Here is a 26,600-nt window from a genome sequence, read left to right on the forward strand (position 1 = left end):
AGTATGAATCCTTCTCGACAAAGCAGCAAACAAAAAGTACACGTCTCTGAAGAACGGAATTGTACTTCTCCTTGGTCAGTATCAAGTCAGTTCAGTGCAGGTGTTCAACTCCAGACTACGCAAAAAAAACAAGACTTAAATATTCTCGTCACTACTAGTTTGATGCACAGCAGTATCATTCTCTCTCCCTTTCATCTCCTGAAATACAGACATCTTTTACTGCCACGCTTACCAAACTTTGATTCATAAGTACATATGACATTTTTCCCATTCATCCACTGTTAAATGTTTGTATATCTTAGCCCATTTCATGAGTTTAGCTTTGTTTCCCCTCTGGTGAAGTGGTTTGAAAACTGCTACTTGTCCGCTGAGACGAGAACGTCTTGTTTTGATAAGGCTCCGCAGTTTCTGCAGACTTCTTTCGCCCGGCGTCAAAGTATAATGTCTCTAGAAATCCAGGAAAAGTCAATGTGTGAACACATAAGGGGATCCCTTGCTCAATTCACCGCGAGCAAGTGGAGGGGGTTGATGACGGTTCTCATGGGCAGACGCAAAAATGAAAAAAGAAAAAGAAACAAACATATCCCGGTGAAAAAGCTGAGATATTTGTGGAGAGAGTGGTGTCTACAAATAGACACCGCCAAAGATGGCAAGAGAGTTTATGGTGATAAGAGCCGTCACCGCTGTCTGTGTGTTGTCAAGAAAACCACACAATCTCCACAGCAGTATAAGAAGCTTCCTGTCTCTGCCTGCTGCATCCGGCTGCTACACCTCTCGCCCGAATAATTCGGAGGATTTGATGCAGATGAGAACATGTCTGTATAGGAAACATCTGCTGTGTTGTGCATGTGTGAAACGCAGAATGCAGGTGAACTTCGTAGCTAATTCTCTGAATTTTACCCGCATGTAACGTCTGAAAACAGCGGATGATACAGCCTAAAGTGCGAAAAATTACAAAAGCAGAATTGCTCATGTGTCTTTAGCTATTTAAGGATCAGCTGACCTACAACTGTAGTGAGATGACCTCCTCTTATCTCCCAACGACAAGACACATGCAAAAACAACCTATTCCAGCATTATCAGATTCCAATCAGGACACTTTGGGGTAATTTAGAAACTGCCGACTCAGATGAGCAAACATGCCTGGGGGTGGGGGATGCATGAAGATGCAGCAAAAGGCTTGTTAAGACTGAGCCTTATATAACCTTTAACTGTGCCACAAAAAAGTTTTGCCTTACGTTTCCTTTGCAGACTATTGACAATTGGTCTCGGTGACCATGTTTTGTACTGTACACTGGGTCTGTAAGCTTATATACTCTGTTCAGGCTGTGCAGGTCAGAGACAAGCACCATCATCACTAACTCCTAAAAACAGACAGTCATTTTTCGAAAAGGCTGAGACGGAGGATTGTTCAGAGGAGAAGGACTGAGTGTTAGTCAAAGGGGTAAAAGTGTGTTAGTACACATGGGACAATAGCCACTGTCTGTGCCTGCCTGATCCAGTGACATTGTTCCGCCGCTTAATTTTAGCTTCAGTGGGAAAAATACAGGAAATTGTTCAAATATTAACGATAACCCAGGTCAGAGTCTCTCCGAGTATGACATACACAAATAACATTGGACAAAAAATTTCCATGGACATAAACTGCAGGCCTGTTGACTAGAGGAGAAATCGATATTTAGTAAGATGAACATTCAATGGGGATCATTTCTGCTCAGCAGCCTGTGACCCCTTTTATCATCGTCCTTGAGCACCAGGATGCTTCTCTGGTTTCGGCTCCTAACAACAGGCTTACGATATTCTTAAATATCAGTGTTGGAGCATTTTCAAAGACACAGAGGGAGGTTCACATGACTGTGCAGCTATTACTCTCTGATTTGATAACCATCCAAAACAAATTTAGTTGGGTGAGGGGAAAGGATTTGCAGAGGATAAGAGTCTTATGGTCATGATTTAAGTCCTAACATTGAGACACGTGTCTTTCACTATTGGCTAAATCCACTCAAAGAAGGAAAGTGAGGAGAGGGGGAGAGCGGAGAGAAATGACTGGTCATGCCAGTCAGGGATTACAAGCTGATGACCAGCTGAGGCCAGAATGTGCTCTCAGCAAAATAATCAGGGTTATGAAACTGATCCTGACGGTGCCCTGTGCACAGCAACATTTAACAGAAAGTATAATGTTCAAACTCAATTAATACTAGTCAGTAGGCTGGCATTTTTATCAAATAGCTGAGTGCAGCTTTGCATCCAAGGGTCCATGTTTGCAAGCTCTGTGTTGACCTCCATGTCTCCTCCAATTTGTTCTGTCTGTATTCGCTTCAAAGGCACTCCAAGAAATATAATAAGAACAACTACAAGTCCAAGGTGCCCACAGATTTCCGCAAGAGAGTATAAATGAGTCAAAATACTGATATTTTAACTAGGGGATTGTGTTATAGCAGAGCTGCAATTAGTCGTTGATTAATCATTTGGTTTATCTTCGAAAAACAATTGACAAATTTTGATAATCCATTAATGTTCATATAATATAATATATAAGTACTAACCCTAGCAGAAACAAATCCCTGCACTTGATCTGAAACAGATTTGTGAAAATCTTAATCCCAAAACACATCAAGGACAGTCAGAACTGATTTAAAATAAAACCAAAGCAATGAGACTTGGCTTCACTTGTAGTTTACATGTCAAGACCATAACAGATGTTATGTTGCTCAGACAACTGATGATTATTACACACCACCTCACAGGGAGTCAGTTTGTGTCAGTACAATGTGTTGAATACCTGAGTAGATTCATAGATCCAAGACTGGCAGCAATAGAACTGGACCCCACCTGGCCCCAGTTAATCTGAATATGATCTGGACTGAGCCCAACTGGGGTTATTGTCTCAGGTCTCAGTTAGTAGACCTCTAGGACCTCTACACCAAACCAGTGGAAGAGAAACAGCATAAAAAGAAGGATAAATTAGCCATTGGTTTGCTTTGACTGAATTCTTGTTTCAGTCACATATTGCCCCAAAGGCTGATAAATATTCCTCTTGTTCAGTGTTTGACACACAAAACCACAGATTTGCGCAATGTGTCCCTGAGATTGAAAGTCAGCTCCTCCATAAGGCTCTTCTCTCGATCTTAAAACAGAGACATTTCAAGTTCTTTATTGCTGCACTTGCAGACCCACAGGTGGTGAGGAGAGCGACAAGCCAGCGAGAGGTAGAGGAATCCTCCATTAATGAAAATAATCCCTCTTCAAAATCCCAGGAGCTTAAAATACTTCATGAGTTTACAGGAAAGGGTGTGTCATTGTCATGTAAGGTTTCCTAGGATTTCAATAACAAAACAAAACAGGGATTTTCCTTCCCAAGAAATACCTCTGGGTATATTCGGACCTTGAAGAAATAAAAGACACATTTTGAAACAAAACAGAGCAATTCCTTATAACTATTGATCCAATTAGACAACAAAGCAAATCTGCAGCATGGCTTCACATAGAGTTAAACTTTGGTGAACTTAGACTGTTGATGTCACAGGTTCAACCAAAAGCATTAGTTGTGTGGTTGACTCTCCTTGGCCATCATTGTGCACCAGAACAGAATTATGATAGTCTTAAATATTTGAGTTGGAGTATCTCCAAAGACACATGGGGAGGAACACATTTCTGTATACCCATCAAGCTCTGATTTGATGACCATCCAAAGAAGATCCAGTTGGGTGAGGGGAGAGGATTTGGAGAGGATAAGAGTCTTATGCTCATGATTGAAGTCATGATTTGAGACACATGGAGATGATGTAATCTATAGAAGAGCTGCAATTAGAAGGTGATTACTCAATCAGTTGATTTCACCAACACATTTCTGATAGTACAAATATAATTCATCTAATATACACACTATACAAGTAGATGCCTTCACAGAACCAAATCCCTGGACTTTTGTTTTGAAACAAGCATTGGTTTTAGACCAGGTCATTAAAACTAGCAGGTCTTACCTGAATTACAAGCTCAAAAGAAAGCGGGGCAGGGGAGATGTTGGCTTATCTACTACCTGAGTTTCAGTCGTGTCTACGGGTAAAAAAAACAAAAGACATCCCACAGACCTCACAGCCGGAGGGCAGTGGCAAACCCTCACCTCCTGTTCACTTCCATTTTGTGTGAGAGAGTTGGCGAATAAAGCTTCCTATGGCAAAGCAAATACGCAACATTGCTTTCTATGGAATTCAACTCTGACCAGCCATGTCACAGCCTCAACCAAAAGCAATGACATTCGTGTGGTTGATATTACTTGGCCCTCATTGGCTATAGTTTTCATAGTGGCCAAAATGAAAAAGGCCCTATTATTAGCTTCTGCCGGACATGAAAATTATGAAGTGTCCGGTAAAAGACAGGATGCCTCTCTGGCAGGAGAACTGCATTGAACATAAGTAAATGGAATGTACAGACGATACAACTAATTTCCTAGTCTGTCACACCCTGCACTGCCCAAATTCACCAAGCGACAATATATAAATTGCATCGGTGCTTATCATTTGCCTACTTTCGCATGTGACCGTCCCCTGTCAAGTCAAGAGGAAAGGGCACAATGCTTACCTGAGTTGTCCAATAATGTCTTGCCCAGACTTTGGCTGCTGTGGGCCCATATTTTAATTGTGTCCGTAGGTGCATTCGTAACAATAACCCACTCGCTAGCTGGTTAAAGCTGAGTACGCCAACAAAGCAACTGATTATACCAAGACAGCTTTCCAAATATACTTAATTGTGATATTTGTAGGCTTTCTTTTCGCTGTCCAAGTCTGATGGCCTTTATTTTGACGCTAAGATCTCCAACTGACAGACCTCTCAACTATCACACTGACCATATGTACCAGACATATGGCTGGGGGAGATTACATCAATTTCTTAACAGATAGGTGAGCTGGTTAGCCACTGTGCTTGCTTGCTCACTTCTTTACTGTTTTTTGAGAACTAAATAGTCTTTCTGTACTTTCCAAGTACTGTGGATAAAAAAAATGCTCAGTCTATTTTGTTGAATAGAAAAAAAAATCTGTCTTAGGAGGGCCTTGTTTTTTTTAATTTAGCTTTTAAAACTAGTTTCCACCTAAAAAATGTTTTTTTAATTATAAAAATGTATTCTGGAGCAATAGATTTTTTTCTAATCACAGATAAACAAATACAATATAGCAGAGTGAATAACAGAAGCAAATAAATCAGCTTTTGCTCCACAAATTCATAAAACTGCAATTCAAAGTCTGTGCCAGTTAGTGGTTTAAAAACAACAATTATGATGCTTAGACTATCATATTTTTCCTGTTGTGTCAGCAGAAACAAGAGGAAGTCCAACATCTATTTCCCCATGGAATTAAAATTTGTCCTCATGGAGAAGTGGCGCCAGAACATGATGGTGCAGTCCTATTCCCACAAACACACATAACTCCACAAAGTGAGTCCACACAGAAACAGCTTACAGATACTGAAGATCTAACAGGCCTATAAATCATTGAGGACTTTACAGCTCAATAAAGGATTCCTGTAGGAAGCAATCTCCATTACCGCCTTTGCTTGACTTTGTGTAGGGGACAAAGCACTGTCTGTGGCCTGTGCGGAGCACAATCTCTATGTTGTTGAATGAATGGTAATTGTAACACCTGTTAGTATTATGCATGGCAATAGCCTGTATATAAATGAAGAAAAAACATTCCCGGATACAAACACTGCCATCTTACCCAACGGTCGGGTATCCACATTCTAAAAGGGATGAAGCTGTGGGATCAAGGTCCCATCACAACACACGTTCAACCAATGGTGAGTCAGTGTCAACTGTCAATTGTTACGCTTCTCCCTGTTTTATAGCATCAAGAAACTAAGTAAATCCACATTTGAGTGTGATAAGAACTACATAGGATGAAAATAATTATGATGTGAATTTTGACGATTAAATTTGGTCTTTGTCCCATCAACTAACATAGAAGAGGCGGGATTTATGAACGACACTGCAGCCGGCCACCATGGAACAATCAAGATGCTTTGGTTTCAATTTACGGCAGTGGTCATGTCATTCAGGTTTTTATGTACAGTATACACATGTCATTTACCACTATGACATGTACATTACAGCTACAGATGTTATATTTTGTCACGCCATCTGAATAATGTATAAAATGCTAAAGAGTCAATAGCTGCTGAGCCAACTAATATATATATATATTATTATCCATCTGCATGCGTAAACTCGACTTACACACTTACATGTTGCTATTCCAATATTGATCAGCCCACATATAATAGCTCCTTGACAAGGTGCACATGGGAGGGAACTGTCTCTGCCCTTTGCAGACAGGGATTTTCTATCTCCGACACTTTTCAGAAAAATAAATAACAAACAGTGCCTTCATGACCTAAAAAGATAGTTGATGCAACATACAATTTCTTTCCCTTTGAAAAATTGCAACTGTAGAACGTAATGAGAGGGCAGTACAGAGTGACATTCTGTCAGCTCAGCAGACTGCCAAAAGACAACTGAGCTAAACCATACAGGAAATGACAGAGCTGACACGTTTGGGCCCCGGCAGAAAAACAAAACTGCGAAAGCAGGGTAAACGGGGCACTGCAGGCACAAATGAGAGCATACTCCAAATGTTGATGTGAGGAGATCGTTAAAGTGACGCAGATAGGTCTAGTAAAACAATACTGGAATCTATTATGATTGATCACCGACAGTGGGAGAGGAGGAATGCAGTGCTGATGGATGCCAAAGAAGTGAATAGGCTGCTTTGACAAGACCAAGCCCAACTCACAGGGCGTGCGAGACAGTCTCACTGTAGACATGTGGCAATACTGCCTCAAATTATGGTCTTAGTCTCTCAAAAATTACAGATGGCAAACTATCAACAGAGAAAACTACTCAGAAGAGCACATGCCTCCACCAAGGGCAAACAGTCCCTTTTAAATCAATCAAGCAGCACCAAATTTCCCAAACTCATAGATACAAGTTGACTAAATGTGTTTGATCTTTTTCAAAAAGATCTGTTAATGGTTCCATTGGAAAATGGTGAAAATGTTGAATGTTTAAGAATAAAAGAGATTCTCGAGCCACCTCCTAGTCCAGATCTGCACCAAAATTTACTGGGCCCTTTCCTGGCAAATACAGAATCCTTCCACCAAGTTTCGTGGATGTCTGTTCAGTCATTTTGAGTAATCTTGATTGAAAACAAATAAAACAAACAAAGCATCAAACAATTGGAAAGGGATGAGAACATAACCTCCCTGGTGGAGGTAGTTGCAATATCTGCATGAAAATGGAAGGAAAAAAAGGTGTGTCCCCCTTGTAGCAGAAGATTGCCTACTCTACAAGATGAAACAGGTTGCTGTTCACTGGTGCTGCTGAAACTCAGTTCAGTCTCTAATTATCTGAACAGTCCGGGGCGGGCGGGGCCAAACGGTTAACCCCAGACAAAACTATACCCTCCGAATGAGAAAATAATGTAGATGAGGAAATAGTGTGAGAGAGATCAGTTCCCCTTCGACAGACAGAGGATGTGACTTTTGCCCGAGTCTGAACATGGGCTTGTGGCAAAGTTCAACATCAGCTATTGATCTGCCATTAGTCCCCCGCATGCGGCCCCTGCCTGCAGAGGATGGACCATGCTGCTTATGTGCATGACCACCCCCCACAGAGGAGTGGACAGAAACAAAGCATCGATTGCACTGGTCCGGCACGTGTGACATCTTGGTGCCAAATGCTCTATTGTCCATGAAATATAAAAGGGGAAGAGGGGAGTGGGGAGCAGAGGACACCCCTTCCCTCCCCCCTCCCTCTCGCTCTCTTTGAAAATGCAAGCATGAGAAGGGTTTACCAGCTTGTGAAAGCCATCCCCCAGCACAGTGAGAGCGGTCATGCTGGTTGTGGTTGTACACACTGGAGAGATGAGGTGGAAAAAATCCGAGTTAGAGATTAAATTAAAACCCTTATCGTATATAGGCGCCTTGCTGAGGTGGATATGTATATAGGGAGGAGGGGTGTATAAAAAGGTGATCACCACGGCTCTTCACAACAGCCTCAAAAATTTTTTTCGTTTCCTGTGGTGTATCGCCTAGCAACAGCGCGTTGCTAGGAAGGCGCAGGCTTGCCAGGAAGACGACCACTCTCCTCATCACACAGCTGTCGGCGGAGTGACGTGGCAGACAACCACGGGGTTTCGACGGGAGTCTCAAACTTTTCACCCCCCCCCCCCCCTGTTCTCGGTGTCAGTGAGCGACCCGTCGGACTCGTCAGGCGTGTGCACGCAGAAGCCCCCCCACCCAGCAGCACCACGGGCTGCTGAACTCACACTCGCCTCAACAGGAGTCACTTTACGCGGCGCTGCTGTCACTCCGAGCGGCGTCAAGTTCACACATTTCCGACCGAGGCACACGGACGCTTCCTTTGTGAAACCTGTTGTTTCACCACTCTGACAGCTGGTCGAGTCCCAGCAGCTGTAGCTCACGTCCACACGCACGCACGCACACACAGACACGAGTTGTAAAGTAGCGCCAAGTAAACCCTGCTCGTCGTGGTAGCTCCTAGCTTGCTTTAGCCAGATTAGCAGAGGCTAACGCCTCCGCAGGAGATGGACACAAACAGACCGAACACTTACTTTTATGTCTGCTCGAACCCCACGACTGCTTGGCGATGCTGGGGCTCCGGATGATTGCCCTTCCGGCGGATTTCAAAGCGTCCATGTCCGTAAACTCCCCCCTCCCTCTTGAAAAAGTCTGCTGGGCAAAGAGCTCCGACGAGCCCCTGGTCCTCCGCTGTGGAAACACTCGCTCGGTCTAAATCACCGCGCTCCCGTCCAAACTTTGTTTCGGTGTGTCTCTCCTCCCCTCCTCCTCCGCACGGTTCGCGTTCGGGCGACGGCTGCGGGTCATGCTCGTCTCTCCCCCCCCCCCTGGGCGGTATCACGTATGTAAATGAAGCGGATAATGTGCGTGACGCCCGCTGGAGGGATCACGCGAGTGGAGAGGAAGAGGGTTGTTGCAGCAGCGGAGGTGGCGCCGGGCGGTGCTCACATCCCGGGCGGGCGGTGCCAACTCTCCCCCGGCAGCTTCTCTGCTTCCGTTTCTCCGTTTCGCCCCCCCCCAACACACACACACACACACAGCTCTTCTAGTGACAGATTGTTCGGCAGTCGTGTCACGGCCACTGATTGGACCTCCTGTTTAATTCCGCATGGCCTCTTCTGTTCGGAGCTTCTAAAACCACCGTCTGCTCTGTGGAGGTGCGTGTGTGTAATGTCAGAGTGGGTTGGAGGATGGGGCCAATTCCATTCACCTCCCAGGTTGATGTAAAGGTGCTAAACTCACATTTATACATATAACCCCTTTACAATGTCAGGATATTATCCGGAGTTTGCTTGAAGGCAGCTTTTGTGACATGTAACTCAGCATTATAGTGAATTTGATTGATGTAGTTGAAGTTATTTTTCTTCTGATTGAATCACAGCAGAAGATGAATCTTCATATTATTCACTGCAGTAAATGGAGAAATTCCAACAATGCAGAGCAGTTTTCTCCTGTTTGCCAGATCTGGGCCAGGAGTCAGCCATGGCAATACCACATGTCAACCAAGGGTGGTCCAAATTAGTTTTGTGCTATTTGGGCCTTATTCACCATTTACCACATGGGCCACTTAAGGTTCATATCCACATCTCCCATTGTTCAGAGTGCTGAATGATTGCCAAAAAGGCTCCAAAACCTATACATTCATCAGATAGAGAACAAATCAAGTCCTGCTACAGACGAGAAGACTGTGTCCAGGGTTATGATATTATGGACAATGAAACCAGAAGTGCATTTCTTTTTAAACCTCTCCCAGATCACACGGTTGACACTTTATACCTTATATTTCCTCTAGAGTTGAGTGGAAGCATGTGGTTTCTACTGCCAGACACAAGATACCACATCTCAACTGAGCACAGACACACCTCACGATTCATTTAGTACAATAAATCATCTTCTGAACATTTATTTTGGTAGTGTTCGAATTGTCTTGTTTTAATTTGATTATATAATTTATTCATACATTTTGATGTATTGAGACCCTACCAAATATTTTTTGCAAGCTCCCTTGTCCAAGAATAAATATTTGATGAATTCCAACTAAAAGTTTGTTAAGTCTGTATTTAAACATGTTACCTCACATTTCTATAATTGTGAATAATTCAAAATTAGTTAAGGCAATATTCTTAACTCACATTTTATTGTCTCAGCAATGTCCTTTAAATGCACTTTTACCAACACGATATGATATGGTGCACAAACTGAATGTAATACCATTATTTTCTGAACAAGCTCTGTATGTAACCCTGATGAAACCCTACCCTCCTCATTCCGCCCTTGGCCAATATCATCCAGTAGAACAGCTGGCAGACGCCCTGTATCAGTGAGTCATTGTTCACAGTCGAAGACCACAGAGTCAGAGCTGAACATCTGCAGTCGAGGGTTTAGTGTTGATGACCAATCAAAGTGCTTTGCAGTATAGTTTTCTCATTCACACATTCACACTGTCCATTTACTGATTCTTTGATAAAATCATAAAACATAAAACATAAAATCATAGTGTTATCACAGTGTTGTTGTTCGGGTGGGGTTGAAAAATTTCACATGATTCGAAGTAGAGCCCCGTCTGATTCTGATTTTTGGAAGCCAATGCCGATACCTACACCATGGAGTAAAAAAAAATTCTGATACAGATAAATATATATAAATATATATATTTTTACATATATGTATTTTATTGTACTTTCCACTCAATCACATCATTCCATTACATCACTCAATCACATCATTGCATTCCATTCCTGTATCTGTAAATATGTTCTCCGTATGTGATTTATGTATGTTTGTCAGTGAGGTGTTTAAGTGTTTAAGTGTATAAGCTACTGGATGATCTAAATTTCCCTCGGGATTAATAAAGTATCCATCTATCTATCTATCTAAATCCCCCATTATGTTTTTTCAGTGAACCCTAAAATGTTTTTTTTATCAAACCCTTATGACAAAGAAACGTGAGGCTTTATATTTTACAGTATAAACATTAATTTTATTAGATTTATAACAGTATAAAAATAAAACACAAATAAATGTAAAAAGTAAACATTAATAGTTTTCATATTGTCTGATTTTTAATCGGCCAACTGATTTATCACTTGTGCTCATACGGAGCCTGATTTCTACTCAACCCTTCCATGATCTTCCTCCGTCACACTGGAAGTGAACCATGACAGAGAATGGCTTTTAAAAAATCCTGCAGCACCGGATTTCACTGGAAGCTCAGAGATACAAGCTCAACAGGCTAATACGTCCCCGGGGACATATTATAGTAAACTCCACCACAAATACAGAATTTAAAGCTCAGGCAGCACTGCTTAAAGTAATGGTTGTACTATGCACAATAATAATAATAATAATAACAATGGATTTTGTTGAGAATGATCATCACATCAATGTGGTGCTGTAAACTAAATTCCTCAGTATTCAGGCAGGTGCATTCCTTATAAGTCAGGTGTCTTTGCCGGCAGCCATGCCTCACTGAAAGGCTTGAGACAAAAGAGTGCACACTCCACGAGTAAATCTGCCCGATACTGAAGTATGCAAGACATATGTGGGCTTTTGAAGCATCACCATGGGGAAATACAGGTGTGTTTGGCGAGAAAAATCAATGAGTTTCTGCCGATGGGTAGAGAAAAAGAGAGGTGGGGACTGTGAGAAGGTTGCTCAAAATTCAGCAGAGATGATTCTTCTCTCTGAAGGTGCATAAAAGATCAAATACGGGTGATTTATTCACTAACACAAGTGAGCAGCTTCACAGTGAATATATCTATACACATCTGTTCACACCTGTGCTGAAAATTCACTATATCTCTCATGATCAGCTGAGAAGACCATTTCAGTTTTAATCTGTTTCAACGTGTTCCTGGCTTTCCACAGGGATGGGTACAGGGACAGGGAGGATGGAAAGTGTATTTCTGCAAACTGCTTGCGGACTTTATGTTAATTGAGCAGGTCGAGAATCACCTAGGATTGGCTCATTCTCCTCAAACAGCCTGATTTGCGAAGCCTAAAGGCAAAACTGTGCCAGACATCAGCGGCTAGAAAAGACGCATTATAATCTCTTAATTCCACATGCTCCATTCTGCCAAAATAGTCAAATCATGTGGTTCCAAATTGAACATCAGAGAGCAATAATATACTGACTGTAAAACAAATGCAGGCCTAACTCTACTTCAAGACAAGGAGTGAGGAGCATTGCTCACTGCACAGGTTTATCAGGTGTATTTTTGGGAAGACTGGCATGAAGCAAAATGCGGAAAGAGCTTCTGACATGTACGAGCATTCTGTGTCCTTGGCAGACAGATTCTTTATCTCACTCCAAAATACTCTTAGTGCATGAACAGGGTTATAACTCAAAATTCAAACGTGACAGACCAGAATTTAATCTTTTTTATGGGTTCATCGCTGGAATCTCAGGACCAGACGTCAGCAGAGCACAGAAACCCCCTGATTGTGATAACAAGTTAATTTAAAATGTATAATTATCTTTATAGCTGTTTTTCCAATGGTGCACAACCTCATTTACCAGAGCCCAATGCTGCTGGATAGCACTGGAAGCACCACTGATTCACATGTTTTGACAAACTGTGATTAGCCCCTAGCACGAAAACATTTCTCATAATTTCCTTTTGTCTGAGCTGAATGGGATTTTCTGGTTTTGAAAAGAGGGATTTAATGGTTCTTGACAGCCAGTAACCAGAGTGTATGGACAGAGATTATCTCTTTTAACCTACATTATGCAGAGGGACACTGCAGCCTAGTGGTAAAGAGAGAACAATGCGTCTTGGTGATCTTCAGACTGGAGCGTGTCAAAAAATAATTCTCATAAATATTCTTTAAAGCTTTTTTGGGGGGAATTTGTCAGATTTGTCAAAAAATCAACATTTAATATGTAACTTAAATTTAACTTCGAGTATTTAGCAATGCATTTAATTTGAGTGAAGTAATAAAATGATTTATGAAAGATGAGATTAGAATAAAATGAAACTGATGGGCTGACAGTGTTTGATATGTAATACAGGAATGGTTGAGATGGCTCAGAGGTGAACTTAAACATACATACCATTAAATTTAGGGAAACATGATTTTTAGTTCCGACAAAATCAATCAGTGACATCTTGTATTAAATCCCCTTAATAACAAACTAAAAAGAAAAAACTATGTTGAGGTGTAAACATCTGTAGTAATACAAACTCGTATTCAAAGCTGAAGAAGTGTTTAAAATCAAGACACGTGGTTCGGGGAACAACAACAAACCGAGAGAAGTCAATTTGCAAGAAAAAAAGAAAAGTTTATTCCTTGCAAACCTCACAGAGCGAGAGCACAGCCAAGGTCAGACCTGGGGAGAAACAGAGCAGCGACTGTGGGCATAGAAAACAAAAAACAAACCAAAACACTTCTCTTCACTTTCTAACATCAGTTGACCCAACAACTGATTAAACTGTAATTTTCACAACTTTTTTTTCTTTCGTCCCAGGAGCCAATGTCAGCATTCTGGGCGAAAAAAGGCTTCTCCATATTCAGTATGCGAATGTCACACGCACAGTGATCATTTCAGATGACAGCGAAACCACATCAGACTTAAGCGATTTTTCTCCCTGCAGGAAAATAACGATAATACCAGAAACGGAAGAAAGTAAGCTGCTTTTACAAAAAAAACAGCCACTTGCCCGACAGTTGCAAATACTGTAACATTCACAAAAGGAAATGTTTGACTTTCTAGTCCCTTACTTTTAACTACACGGTCTACTACAAGCAGATGAACACTGTTCTCTACCTGCTAAACAGATACTTCCATTAAGTGATATTCAATTGGATATTTGACAGAAAAAAACAAATGTCAGCCAATTCATTTGCGGTACATTCTTGAAAACATTACTAGAAGAAACAAGCATTCCAGTCTTGGCACACAAACCGAAGTGGAAGATTAATAAATAATAATATTTAACTGTTAATATTCAAGTTGGCATTTTCCGATGCTGTGTGTACATTGCACAATCCATCTTTATAAATTTCCCTTTCAAACAGCTTGTGTTTTCTACAGTGCAACTTTTAGTTGAAACTCAAAAAAAGAAAAGAGGGAGAGATGGCTTCAACTGAGGGAGTTGGGGTTTAACAGCCGTATGGATGAGTTTCTTTAGAGACTTGTGTGCAGTAGACTCTTTGGTAGATAACATCATGCCAATATACTGACAACAGGCAAAGAGGAGTACAATGAAATCAATTGGTTTTGGTGCTCACTACTTTATCTGTTAACTGTGATGTCTATAACAAAATGGACAGAGCTGCCATCCAGGAAATTGGCCGGAAAACCCAATCGGCTTTGTCCGTCTTGATGGAGCGAGGGCAAATTCTTATCCATTCCACCTTAAGCCAGATGCTTCACAACTAATTTGGGCTGGGTCATGTCGCATTATCTCTCAGTTTATGTCCTCTACTCAAGGCACTGTGATCATGAAAACTGGAGAAAGACGATGCAGAGTACCGAGTAGCTGTGCACTTGCAGTCTTCTCTTCCTGCACTTCTTCAACTCTAGAACTCTTTCAGAACTTAGAGGAAACATTTAGAGCTGCTGGGGTTTGTAGTTTCTTTTCAAAGTCTGTTTCCAACATCAGATCTTATCCGGCTTGTTGAAATCGTCACTTGAAAGAGAAAAACCCCAAACAATTTACCAGCAAACCCCAAAGCAGCGGAGGGCCGGTTTAATTTGATGTCTGATTGTGGATTGAAAGAATAAATTAAACATAACAGGGGAGAGTCTGTGCCAACTTTGCACTACATTCTTCTGGTTGTACAGATGTTGCCTTACTACCTTGTGAGAAAAACAATCTGTCAAAAAAAATGGGTGCAAGTCAAGCTGTGTGATGATGGAGAACTCTTGTCTTCCTGATTTTAGGAGAGAGAAAAAAAATACCAACCTAAAAAAATAAATGAGAAGCTATTCCCCAGGACCAAAGAGCAGGTAACAGGCTGCAGTGTGGGGAAGGGGGAGCAACAACCTTGAGATGAAGGTACATACCCGATTCTGTGAGGTTTCACTAGACACTTAAGAGAAAAAAATCTGGGACTTCCTAGTTGACATGTCCATTTTAAGTTTTTTTTTGTCTTTTGTTTTAACTACAACAAATACAGTCACACAATACAACATCCTTCTGACCTGGCGAGGAGAGAACAAAAAACCCCAAGAGAAAACAACGTTCTCAGCCACAGACATGCCGAGCAGATTGGAAGGTGGTGGGCCTGCAGGTGAAATAAAAACTGACTGATGGGCGGGGGGGAGGAAAGGATGGAGGGGCAGGACCAAGCGTTCACTTTTTCATTGGCTGGTAAACGGAGGCGTTGGGGTCGAGGCAAGAAGGATTGGTGTCCATGAACTTGGAGGAGTAGTGGGGGGCCACGGGGGTCATGCTGCTGCTGTCGGCTGTGTAGGAGATGCTGGGCATGACGGCCATCACTTCAGCTATCTTCTGCTTCAGGTCTTTAATCTCCTGGTCCTTCTGCAGGGTTTGACCTGGAAGAAGACATTAACAAAAACAAGAACTTAACTATATGATTACAACCCAAATATTATTTGTACGAGTCCTCAGTCTAAAGCTGTTTTCAGACATGAACTCTGGCCACATCCTTACTACTCATATGATAGGAGTCTAACAAATCAGCCAGTTTCCATTCAGTTTCCAAACATCTCCGTCCAGTGCCCGTCCAGACTAAAAAGCTGCCCAGCAGTCTACAAACTATAACAGGGCTAGCAGCATTTCCAAACTTCTCCATTCAGTGCTAAAACTCTGTAGTAGTGTGGACGCCCGACGTAATCGTTACAGTGATGATGCATCGTCAAACAAACAATTTGTATGGATGAAGCCTCAGCAGCCTTTCATATATGAAGAACACAACAGGAGATTGTCCACATTCACAACGGGAACATTCAAGCGAGGGTGGGCATCTATTTTTATTCTTCCAGTTCCATGTCAATCTAGTGTTAGAAACACCATTGACCCACCCACTCAGTTGCTTCCTAATATAATCTGTACAACTTCCTGCTGCATCCCCACTTGGGATTACTCTGAAAGCAGCTTCAGTATCATGTGTGAATGAACATTTCGTCAATCAGCTGACCTTGTGCTATCTCCAGTTGTCTCTTGGCATCTCCCAGTGCAGAGAAGAGGTCCAGTTTGATCCTTGTCTCTGCACTCAGGCTGTTCTCCAGGTGCTGGGTCTTGTCCTGCATGGCTGACAGCGCTGACATCAAAACCTCTGTGTCTTTTTCATTCTCCTTATATTTATGAAGCTCCTGAGGAAGAGAAGAGAGAAGTCTGGAGGTTAGTGTCTGTGACTGGTTAATTGTTGGTTTGTTAAGCAGACATGTTGGTAGCACTGTGTAAATACCGTCTGACAAAAAAGGCTGTTAATCATTGACTGACTTCTCTTAGAAAGTGTATTGACTGCTTGTAAGACCTCTACTGTGCTGCTTTCTGTGTGAGCACTATTGTTTATTGAGACAAAAAGGAAAAATAGGTTAAGAAGTATATCATTTTCTCTACATTACCACAAAAAATGTACACTGTTTACTTGACTTGACCACCCATGCATTAGCTGACACAAACTGACACAGGCAGCATTGTGAGAATTATTCAATCACGATGTTGTATTTTGCTTTGTTACTTCTAAGCTGTGGTCCACAATATTATAACAACATTAAGAACTGAAAAAATAGGCATCAACAAACCAGATCGACACTTCATGAATTCCAACTCATGATTCCATAAGCAGAATTAAAAAGATAATTAATAAAGTTTGAAAATCTAAAAATAACAAGCAAACTGTAACTCTCTTTACAAAAAAAGTACACATATACCCCAAATTACCATTACCCAAAAATATAAAAACAGATAACTACATGCAAGTAAAACATTTGTGGAAAATATAAATAATCTTTTTCAAGTGCTTTAATTTAAAATGATATATCCTCACCTGCACCTTCAATTCAAGCTCTCGGATCTGGTCCTCCTTTAGCTTGATATCCAGTGTTACTTTCTTACACTCTGTTTCTAATTCATTGATTCGCCGCCGCAGTGTGTCTGTGCACTCCCCTCTGTAAAAAAGTATGAAATAAAGTATTGAATTACATTAAAGCTTAAAAACATCACACCTTGAAGGAAAAAAGTGACAAGTCAAGAGAAAAATGGTTGAAAACGAAATTTGTAACATCAGATGTGCACGTACCTGGATGCTGCTGCTAGTGCTACTGCTCTTGCTGCTGTGGCTTCCTCTAACTTCTTTCGCTTCTTTTCCTCTGCAAGTTGTTTCTCAGCAGTGGCTCGAGCTTCCTGCTCTGCCTTGAGCCTCTTCTCTAGTTGGCCCACGGCCTGTTTGTCCTTTTGCTTTGCCTGCACAGCATTATGAAGCCTGCAAGTGCAGAGGCACACGAGTACATAGCATGAAAAGTCTTCACCAAACTGTAAGAATCTTCTAGAAGATATTTCCCCAATAATTTGTGAATTTAAAGCATTTCCACAGTAGATTATGTAAAGATTCTTCTGATAAAGACTGCTGTTTTCTCACAGTGACGTGTGACAATGAGCACCACTCACTTGCTCTGAAGGAGCTCGTTCTCTTGGCGCAGTTGACTCAGCTCAGTGCGTATGGAGCGCTCTGCGCTGCCCAGTGAGCCAAGCTGGCTGCGCAGATCCTGCTCTACTTGCCGGCTGGCTTGCAGGTCCGCCTTCAACTTTTTAACATCCTGCTCCAATCTGTCAGAGGTGGGAGAGTTAAAAGAGGAGACACATTGATGGGCTGCTTACATGACATTAGCATGATCTTAAGAAAATACATAACGCTGCTGCTGTAAGCACAGATCAAGTTGAATTCCAAGAAATATTACACTCTAGTATCAATACATGTATATGTATGTAGCCAGGGATACAAGACTTTGGTCTATACAGCCCAACCCTTCATTGTGCAAGAGTTTAGATCAGAGAAGAGTCTCACAGAGGCAAAGCTTTGCCTGAATTATTATTGTTGCCAAGGCATCTCATATTTAATATAAGCAGATTTATGAATTATCTTAATTTAAATGTTAATGAGTTAGAGACACACCTAAACTAGAATGTGATTCTACAGATATTGTTATATGTGGTATGTTTTTCCTATCTGTTGTCAACTCTGGCAGTCACCAAGAAAAATGTGCAACAAAATCCACTTTTGAAAAGTACACCATTGACAAAATTCAAAAGAAAACATGCATAAGGCAGGAGGCACAACAACAATGTTACATTTTCTGTCACCATCTAATAAATCTACAACCTGAACAATAACTAAAAATCAACAATGTTGCCCACATTGGTTTGCAAACAGTGAGATTATATTTTTCATCACCCTCAGCTTAATTATGTCACACTAGGAATATGTCATCTTAATGACCAGGGTTTTCGATTTTATCCTCATCATTTCATAATGAACCGAATATATTTTACACTTGTGTCTCGTATAGATAGATTTTTTTAGCATTTAAAATAAGTAAAACTTTAATTCATAGAGCTGTGTCTATGACCTTTCTGTTTTGATGTGGAGCCCCAGGAGAATTCCTGCCACATCGGTGTCCTGTTGCACCCTCAAAGATTCTATAAATCTTTTACCGGAGGTCTTTACCCTCTCATGATGTTTGACACAACATGAAGCAACTGAGCTGTACATATTATTTATTAGTCACCAAGTACTTGGCATTAAGAACCATCAGTTACAGCCATATAAAATCTAATTCTGTGGGAAACACTGATGACCATCTGTTTGCTTTGAGCAGGTTCTCTTACATCGTTTTGGCTGCATAAAGCACAATCAATTTCTGAGCCTGTGTTTATCTGCTCCAGGTACACATGAGGTCAAAATGTAAATGTTGCGGTCAATAAAAACACAGCAGTGACGCATAGAATAAAAAAAGCACAAAATAAACAGTAGGCAACAAAAACGTTTCAGTCAATGATACGGGTAGAGCAGCAAGCAATGTAAGAAAAATTAGACCCACCACACTAACACTCCATTCTTGACAGAAATATAATTTAAAGTAAGACGATAACACCAAACAATAGCAATGATGCTGGTTTCCATGTTCATGTATTCATTTGCCAAACATCAGTATATTGACTAGTATATAAGTCTTAATGAATTTGCATGCTCTTCTTACCTAACAAGTGCTTCTGGTTTGCTCAGCTGGTTGTTTGGGATACAGTTGTCCGTGGGATCCCTGTGGGAGCCACCCGACATCCCCTTCCCCCCCGATAGCTTGTGCTTCTTCTCGTTCTTCCCCGAGGAAGAAGAAGATGATGGTGCAGAGGAGGGCACACTGCCGTTGGTAGCACTATGGCCACGGGGCGAAGAGTTGAGCGTTGCGGCATTGCTGCTAGCGTTTTTGTAGTTTTTGGAGGAGGAGGACGACGAGGAGGAGCAGGAGGAATTGTTGTCCTCTTTAAGCAACAGGTTCTCTGTACTGCCCAGCTCTGTGGCTAGTCTCTTGTTGTTCATATGGTTCTCCATATACTCCATCTCCTGGAGTTTAGAGTCCACTGATGATGGCAGGATGCTGTTGCTGTTGTGCTGCTTTTTAGTCTCCCCGCCGCCCTTTCCCTCTTTCCCTTTTTCTCTATACTCTAGTTCTGGCAGTGGCGCAGATATCTTTTTATTGGCTGGGGCGCCGTTCTGTGACACTGGAGGTGTGTCCACTTCAGGTATTCCTTTTGCTGCTGCTGCAAGAAAACAAGAAATGAAAAGGGGATATGTATGACATATATATGACAACTGTCTTGAGACTTCATCTCAAAGAGTCTCCTGGTATATCTGATGTGTGTAAATCTACATCTTTCATATTTTACAAATGACTTAATATAAGTAATGTGAGCAAGGGCACAGGATTCAAATGTGTGAGATGGACAGAGTTACTACAAATACAAATGCTACCACCCAGCCCTGTCACATTTCAGTGTTCATTGCCTTTCACTTACTGGTTGTCTAGTCACAAATCATATGCGGGTGACAATTTTCCTACTTACTTCCCAACATGTTGTGGTCGAACACTCTATTTTGCTTATGAAGGTTTGTAAATGAGCGAAATAACCTGGGAGTCTTTAAGTGGCAGACGTTTTATTCTCCTGACACAATCCAGAACTGATCCAGAACTGAATCCTCATACGACCGTCTGAGCCCCTGATTTCTTAATGTTACATTTGTTCAGTCAGGAGTTATTTTGAACAATAAGCTTATTGAAATTTTGGTACACAGTATCATCATCATGTCAATCCCCCAGTTGTGGAATGAACAAAATGTTCCACTTATCAAATATATAAATAGGTCAAACGCACTACCAAGAAACTCTATATCGTCTCTGAACATCATTTACTCTGGTCCCTTGCTCATTTTTTAAAAATTTTAATTCAATTATTATTACAATGGCTAAACTTGTTTATTCCTCATGTCATTTATTATTTCAACATTTGAGTCCAGTTTCTTCCCCCAAGTAACTGATGTTTAAATTTTCCCTCTGTATAAATTGAAAATATGGACTATTATGTCATTCTGTTTTAACTTTTTTAAGAATTGTAGATGTAAAGCACAGTTTGTCACTAGGCAGTTGCAGTCTGTTCGTAGCTCAACGTAAATTTCTTGACCTATGACGTTTTCCAACTTGGGTCAAGGGGTGCTGGTTAGAAAAGAGACTATTTAGAGAATATTTTGACTTTTCAACAGCAGCGTTGGGCTCTTTTCAAATCTTTGCCTGATAACATACATAGAGCAGAGCCTCTTGGGATGAACATGTTTATGTGCACCTGTTAAACTCTCAGACATTGAATAGAGTGGGAACTGCTGCCCATGCTGCAAGTCTAAGGAGGAGTAATATTGGAGTCATGTCAACAGAGAACTTGATTGACATATAGTTATGATGAATAGTTTGTTATAGGGGCCACATTTGTCAACATCCATTAAATCACATGAGCAGGACCAAAATCTGTTGAGAAGAGTCATTCCCAGATTAAACATTAAACTTCACATAAATCAAACAGACTGTATTTTCTCAACCTTCATGTTTCACAATAGCTGTAAAAACTTTATGACTTTTTCTGTATCATATATTACTGTATATTTTTACAGAATAATGGGGGAATAAAGTACCTGCTATAGATTTTACAACAGTCTTCAATGACTGATGCAAAGATAACTGGCAGAACTTACAGCCCGTGGATGCGTCATTACTGACTCAAGACAGCTAACTATCCAGACACACTACATACCTATTTCAAGACATGTCCGTTTTGTGATTTTTACACATCAAATAAAACTGTGTGATTTTATTATCCAGATCTCATATGAACCTGAACCGTGTGCACAAAGCATGAAACGCACATGGGTTTGAAGCCTACCTTCTTCTGCTTCTCGCTCTTGCCTCTGAAGCATCTGTTGTTCTGGAGGCAGAGCCTGCTGCAGGAGCTGCATGTAAAACTCATTCTCCTTCTGCACCTCCTTCTGCTTCCGAAGACGCATCTTATAGCTCACGTAACTCTTGAAGCCGAAGCCAAGCGTGACCACTGGGTATCCAATGCTACAAAGACGGACATAAAAAAGACACTTACAAGTCGACCCTTTGATAATAGTTTGAAGAAAAAAAAGTGTGGATTCAGTCAAGGAAACATTGCTGCCGAAATTGACTCATGTTATCAAACTAATAATTCTGCTTAGTTCTATGTAATCAGTTCAATTTAAGGCATAATACAGGCTAACAAAGCCAAATCCTGCTGAAATGTAAATGACTCCTCAGAGTAAAATTATTAAGCCCCCTTAGCCTTATACAATACTGTGTATGAATATCAATGTTCACTGTAGAGTACTCATTTAAGTCTCCTTCAGATCACATGAAAGTGCAGACAGACCAATACGCAGGATACAGCAGTTCCTACTTGCATTATAAGCTATGTTTGAGTGCTTAACTCTTTAAAATTTTCAGGAAAAAATCATCCCTAAACTGATTTATCATGAAAATCAGCAAAGGGAATACACTTAGAGGCAAGTAGCCCACAACAATGTGACATCGCTGACCTCATGAAGTCAGAAACGAGTGAAAGAATCTCTGTGTTGAGATAAAACAGTATTTCCTTCACATCATTCCTCAGCACCATAGTGACAAATTCAGGCGAAGCTAAACTCAGACAAGCCTTTCGATCAAAGCAGTGTGCTGCTGCCCCTTGTTAAAACAAAACAGTGGCTCACCAGTGTGCAGCAAACGGACGACACAAGTCCACGTGGAAGTTCTTCAGATCTTTGAATCTGATGGCTGCCTCTATGTACACAAATAGTATCCATAGAGACACTGTGGGCAGACAGACACCTCTCTCTGAAAAGAAAAGCAGGATGAAAATGTTAGAACTGGGCATTAAATTGTGTTCATAGTAAAGAGCAACAACTAGCAAAGCAGGCACAGAATACTTGGCCATAATTAAAATCACTGCCTAAATCATAATTTTATCATATTTTAGCTCGAGAAAGGCTTAAATTATATTCTCAGTGACAGTTAAAGAATTTGGCAAAAAATGTATTGGTTCTTTTATTTATCCTTAGTTTATAACCCATACTAAAACAACAGGTGCAATACTGGTTGTAAAGACACTGATAACTTAGGCCATAAGATGATGTTGCAACCCCTTCAACTGTCCCAACAGACAGTGGCAGGGTCATTCGCCTTGATTAACATTGGTCTGCCTTGGTTTACCTTTTCTTACCCTGCATACTTGCAGAGACAGAAAAGGTTAACAACTGGTAAACACTTGATGTGATCTCTTCATTACAGCATTGCCTCTGACCCCTTATGACAGTGTGGTCACGATAGAGACATTATCAACTGTCTCCTTTGCTGTAAGACACTCACACACCTTTACCTCCAGGCTGTGTAAAGGTCAGAAATGTTAATACTTCTATGGTTGTGAATGTATTTCGAGTTACGTTGGAAGACTCCGAAAGTCACTGGTGACCATTCTGTATTTCTCCCTCCCCCAACTGGCATGATGATTTCAATCTGACACCTGGCCTTTGGTCAACACAGGGGGATACCACTAAATCAGAGTGACAACTTATCTGTGGAGTGCAGCTCACTTACACACACCATGCAAAATTCTAAGAAGCAAAATGTGAATGTGAAGCAAACAGCTTTTCACACCTGCTTTTCCCAGAAGTATGAAATAGAAGCTCTGGAAATTACATTGGAGGATTTATCTTAAATGTCTTTTGAGAAAATAAAATGAAAGCTTGGGTCAACAGAACATCTGTTGACACAAAGGTCAAGTTTTGTTCCTGAATTACAAACAAGCCCCCGGAAAGTCAACTTATCACTGGCATTTGACCACTTCTCCTATGCAGCATTGTAATAAAATAACAAATGTCAAGACATCTAAACCGAAAAGGGTCGTACCTGTGTGCCAAACATACTGCACCCACACATAGGTACTGGCAGCGAAGAATAGCCATTGCACTGGGATGAAGAGGAGGCAAATGATGTCCGAGGTAAACGCCACACACACAAAGAATACTGAGAAGGCCTGTAAGTGAGAGGAGAGGTGGTTACAATTTACAAAAAAACATAAGCAGGGAAATGAGATGTAGCTAGTTTCTCAGTTAGTATTTCACACTCTGCGCATAAATTTAAATTTTACAACTAGTGTTTAATTGTTGAACATCAGTTCATGATCATAGCCCTATCTGTATTATTTGTAATGGGAGTGATCACCTCCTGGGTGATTAACTCCATATAGAAGAGTGAACAGTTCTACAGTGAATAAAGAAATATTAGGTGTTTGTTTCTCTCTTGCTACATCTTTGAGAGACACAGATGCACCAACACACGCACACCTACACAATGCTTTTCAATGAGAATAAAGTGTCTCCTTCATTTGCTTGGAGTTTGGTGTGTCAGAATGAATGCTCTGTGTGTTATTCTATGATTATATATGATGATAATCATTGGTCTGTGTGTGAAAAGGCGGTCCATGTCTAAAGTTGGTATCCTTGTTCAAGCTGCGCATTTCTTAAACTGCTCAGATATGTGTTGCTTCTTTTATACTTGTGCATAGCTAACAACGACTTAAATGTTTAGTCAGACATTTGTCAATAAATTGTTAAAGTGAATAGTGTGCTCCAGTATCTTATTTTGTTTCTGTCTGTGAGAATTATTCCTATATTTAGCACATTGTTTAATACTAAGACAACCAGCCTCTATTTGCTGAGGGGCTAAAACACAACAAATTCCTTCTACACCTTAGCATTAACATTTGTTTGGAGTTCTGATTCAAACCTGCCTCCTAGCAGGAGATGAATCCACCAATCAATTTAAACGACACTCAGGTCCACCAAACAGTTTATATGTGAAAGATGTGTGTACCCTCCACTCTGTGACAAACTGTTATTCATAACATACTTTTTTTTATAAAGATGACAAACGTTTCCTCAGAAGGCATAATTGCGGTCTTACACTTTATACTATACTATACTCACCAGCCCCTGGTATCTAAAGGAGTCGTAGACACTCCGGATGAAGAGCCAGAACGGCCAGAGGTACTCGAACCTGAACTCTAGTACAAAGTCTGCCAATAGCACCAGTGCCCACACCACCAGGAACTTCAAGTACAGGAAGGTACTGAAAAATGAGCAGAAAAATTTGATGACGTGAAATGTTTGGAAATGCAAATACACCACAAACTTCAAAAGTGTGTATTTTCATATTGGCCATGTGATTTGTCCTGATAAAAAAGGTGCTCATCTTTACCCTCATGAGTCATTAAGTTGATACATCATAGAGATTGAGCTTGATTGTGGGTGTGCGTTGAGTAGAGTGTAAGATGCATGTCTCTAGAGCTGCTGTTTGACAGATTAGGTGCTTGTGTGTGCTGCACTTAGTCTAAGCAGCTTATGTTAAAAACTGCAACTGGGTATAAGTATATGGAAATGTAATAGACTTCTGCAGGAATTCTGTAAGAGGCCCATGTCTTCACTCAGGTATGATCTTGTGTGATGCTGCTTTGAACATTAGGACATGACAACAGTTCAGATGCATTATTTATTCAACTACTAGAGAGAGTGATGATGTGAATTGCTGCTAGCTCTTTCCTGGTGTCACAGTTAATACGATAGATTAATTTGATCTCTGTTGACATGTTTTGTACAGTAAGACTAAGACCCAGACAGTGACACAGTGGGGGTGTTCTTTGAGATCCAGCATGATGGTTGTGTGATTGAGGTGGGGGGGCGTCTAACAAGTGGCTTCTAACGCTTGGTTTATCAGACACATAAGTCATAAAGATGTAGCACCTGTCAGGTGTAGCTGTAAAGACAGTCAAGCCAGTCTAGTGTCCACACTGACTAGTTGTAAAGCAAGCTCAACAGAAGTCAGGTTACCTGGCTGCAGTCTTATCGTGTTTACGGTTAATATTAACATGGGTTTGAGTATTACTGTACGAGCAAGGTGTGTGTGGTGAAGTTGGCAATGAGCACAACAAGCTGCTGTGGAGCTAGCAAACAAAAGTTGCATTGGCTAACAGGGGGGCAGCTCATTCTGACAGAGCTAGCTGATGACAACTGACGACACATGGGAGGCTGTTTACTGAGTATCACAAAAACCTTATTCCATACAGTAACGCTGCTGTTACAGAGACTGTGTGACATGGCTCAAAACGGACTCTAGGCCGCAGCTAGCTTAACAGCTAACGGTGCTTTCCAACTGAATGTACAACCATAACATACCGCTAGCATACACTTGGCTAACACTAGCGGCTAGCTAGGTTAATAAAGAGTGCCAGCGGCTGCAGTTAATTAACGGCAGTGTTAATGGCAGTAAACCCCCCGCTCTGCAGAGACCAAGCCGCGGGCTACTCCACTCAGTGGCCCTCGTCTGGGTCGTGAGGAGGAGGAGGAGGACTCTCCGCCAGGCTCCATAGAAGTTACCTGCCGTAGATACCCTCGGTGATTCGGTTCCGTTTCACCGGCCGTCGGAGTTTGCTGCAGTCCGCATTGCGCCGCTTCATCCTCCTCCTCTTGGCTTCGGCCTTCGAGCAACCACTGCTGTCTGATCCAGGTTTCTTGCGTACGCGGACAAAAACAAATGGATAATAAATGAAGTCGCTGTGGATGTGCGTCTCTGTTGTTATTTTTTTTTCTCCCTGCTGGAAACAAAGAAATAAATAAAGCACACTATTCGGGAACCTCCTCCTTTTCTCTCGGCGCAGGCTCAACAAGCCTCGAGCCGCCGCGCTGTGTTGTACGTTACTTGCAGTTGTCAGACGGCCGGAACGTCCAATGAATGTCTCCGCCGAGGTGACGGATCCGGGGACGAGCCACTCAGGTCGCACCACGGCCGCTCCGTCACTTCCGCTCCGCCAAACGCAGCGGGACAGAGCGAGGAGCGCAGGTCCGCTCGGAGAGGAGCGTCTCCCCCCTGGACCAATCAGGTGTCTGTGGACCAATCGGGTACCAACGATGGACCAATCAGCCGC

The 26,600-nt window shown here is 41.5% G+C and overlaps 2 protein-coding genes across 3 annotated transcripts in view; both read right to left on the reverse strand.

The window, feature by feature from the left end:
- Positions 1–8,954, reverse strand: part of ldlrap1b (low density lipoprotein receptor adaptor protein 1b) — a 35,082-nt gene extending 26,128 nt beyond the window's left edge. Inside the window, exon 1 of the mRNA XM_061083080.1 lies at positions 8,625–8,954. Within this exon, the coding sequence (XP_060939063.1) occupies positions 8,625–8,709 (85 nt within the window). The 5' untranslated portion in view covers positions 8,710–8,954. The remainder of the gene's footprint in view (positions 1–8,624) is intronic.
- A 4,397-nt stretch (positions 8,955–13,351) lies between these two features.
- On the reverse strand, positions 13,352–26,322 carry maco1b (macoilin 1b). Of its 2 annotated transcripts, none has more exons than XM_061082464.1 (11): positions 26,053–26,322; positions 24,607–24,748; positions 23,528–23,654; positions 22,333–22,456; positions 21,489–21,667; positions 19,262–19,817; positions 17,673–17,831; positions 17,305–17,487; positions 17,053–17,173; positions 16,198–16,372; positions 13,352–15,592 (listed from the first exon to the last, which is right to left on the reverse strand). In XM_061082464.1, exons 1-11 carry the CDS (start codon positions 26,130–26,132, stop codon positions 15,390–15,392), a joined length of 2,049 nt encoding a protein of 682 aa, XP_060938447.1. In that variant the 5' UTR covers positions 26,133–26,322; the 3' UTR covers positions 13,352–15,389. The 2 variants fall into 2 exon arrangements, with proteins under 2 accessions (XP_060938447.1, XP_060938446.1); XM_061082463.1 differs by having other exon boundaries at positions 19,262–19,820.
- Between the last annotated feature and the right edge of the window lie 278 nt (positions 26,323–26,600).

Source organism: Limanda limanda, chromosome 12 (genome assembly GCF_963576545.1).
Source record: "Limanda limanda chromosome 12, fLimLim1.1, whole genome shotgun sequence".
Taxonomy (NCBI): domain Eukaryota; kingdom Metazoa; phylum Chordata; class Actinopteri; order Pleuronectiformes; family Pleuronectidae; genus Limanda; species Limanda limanda.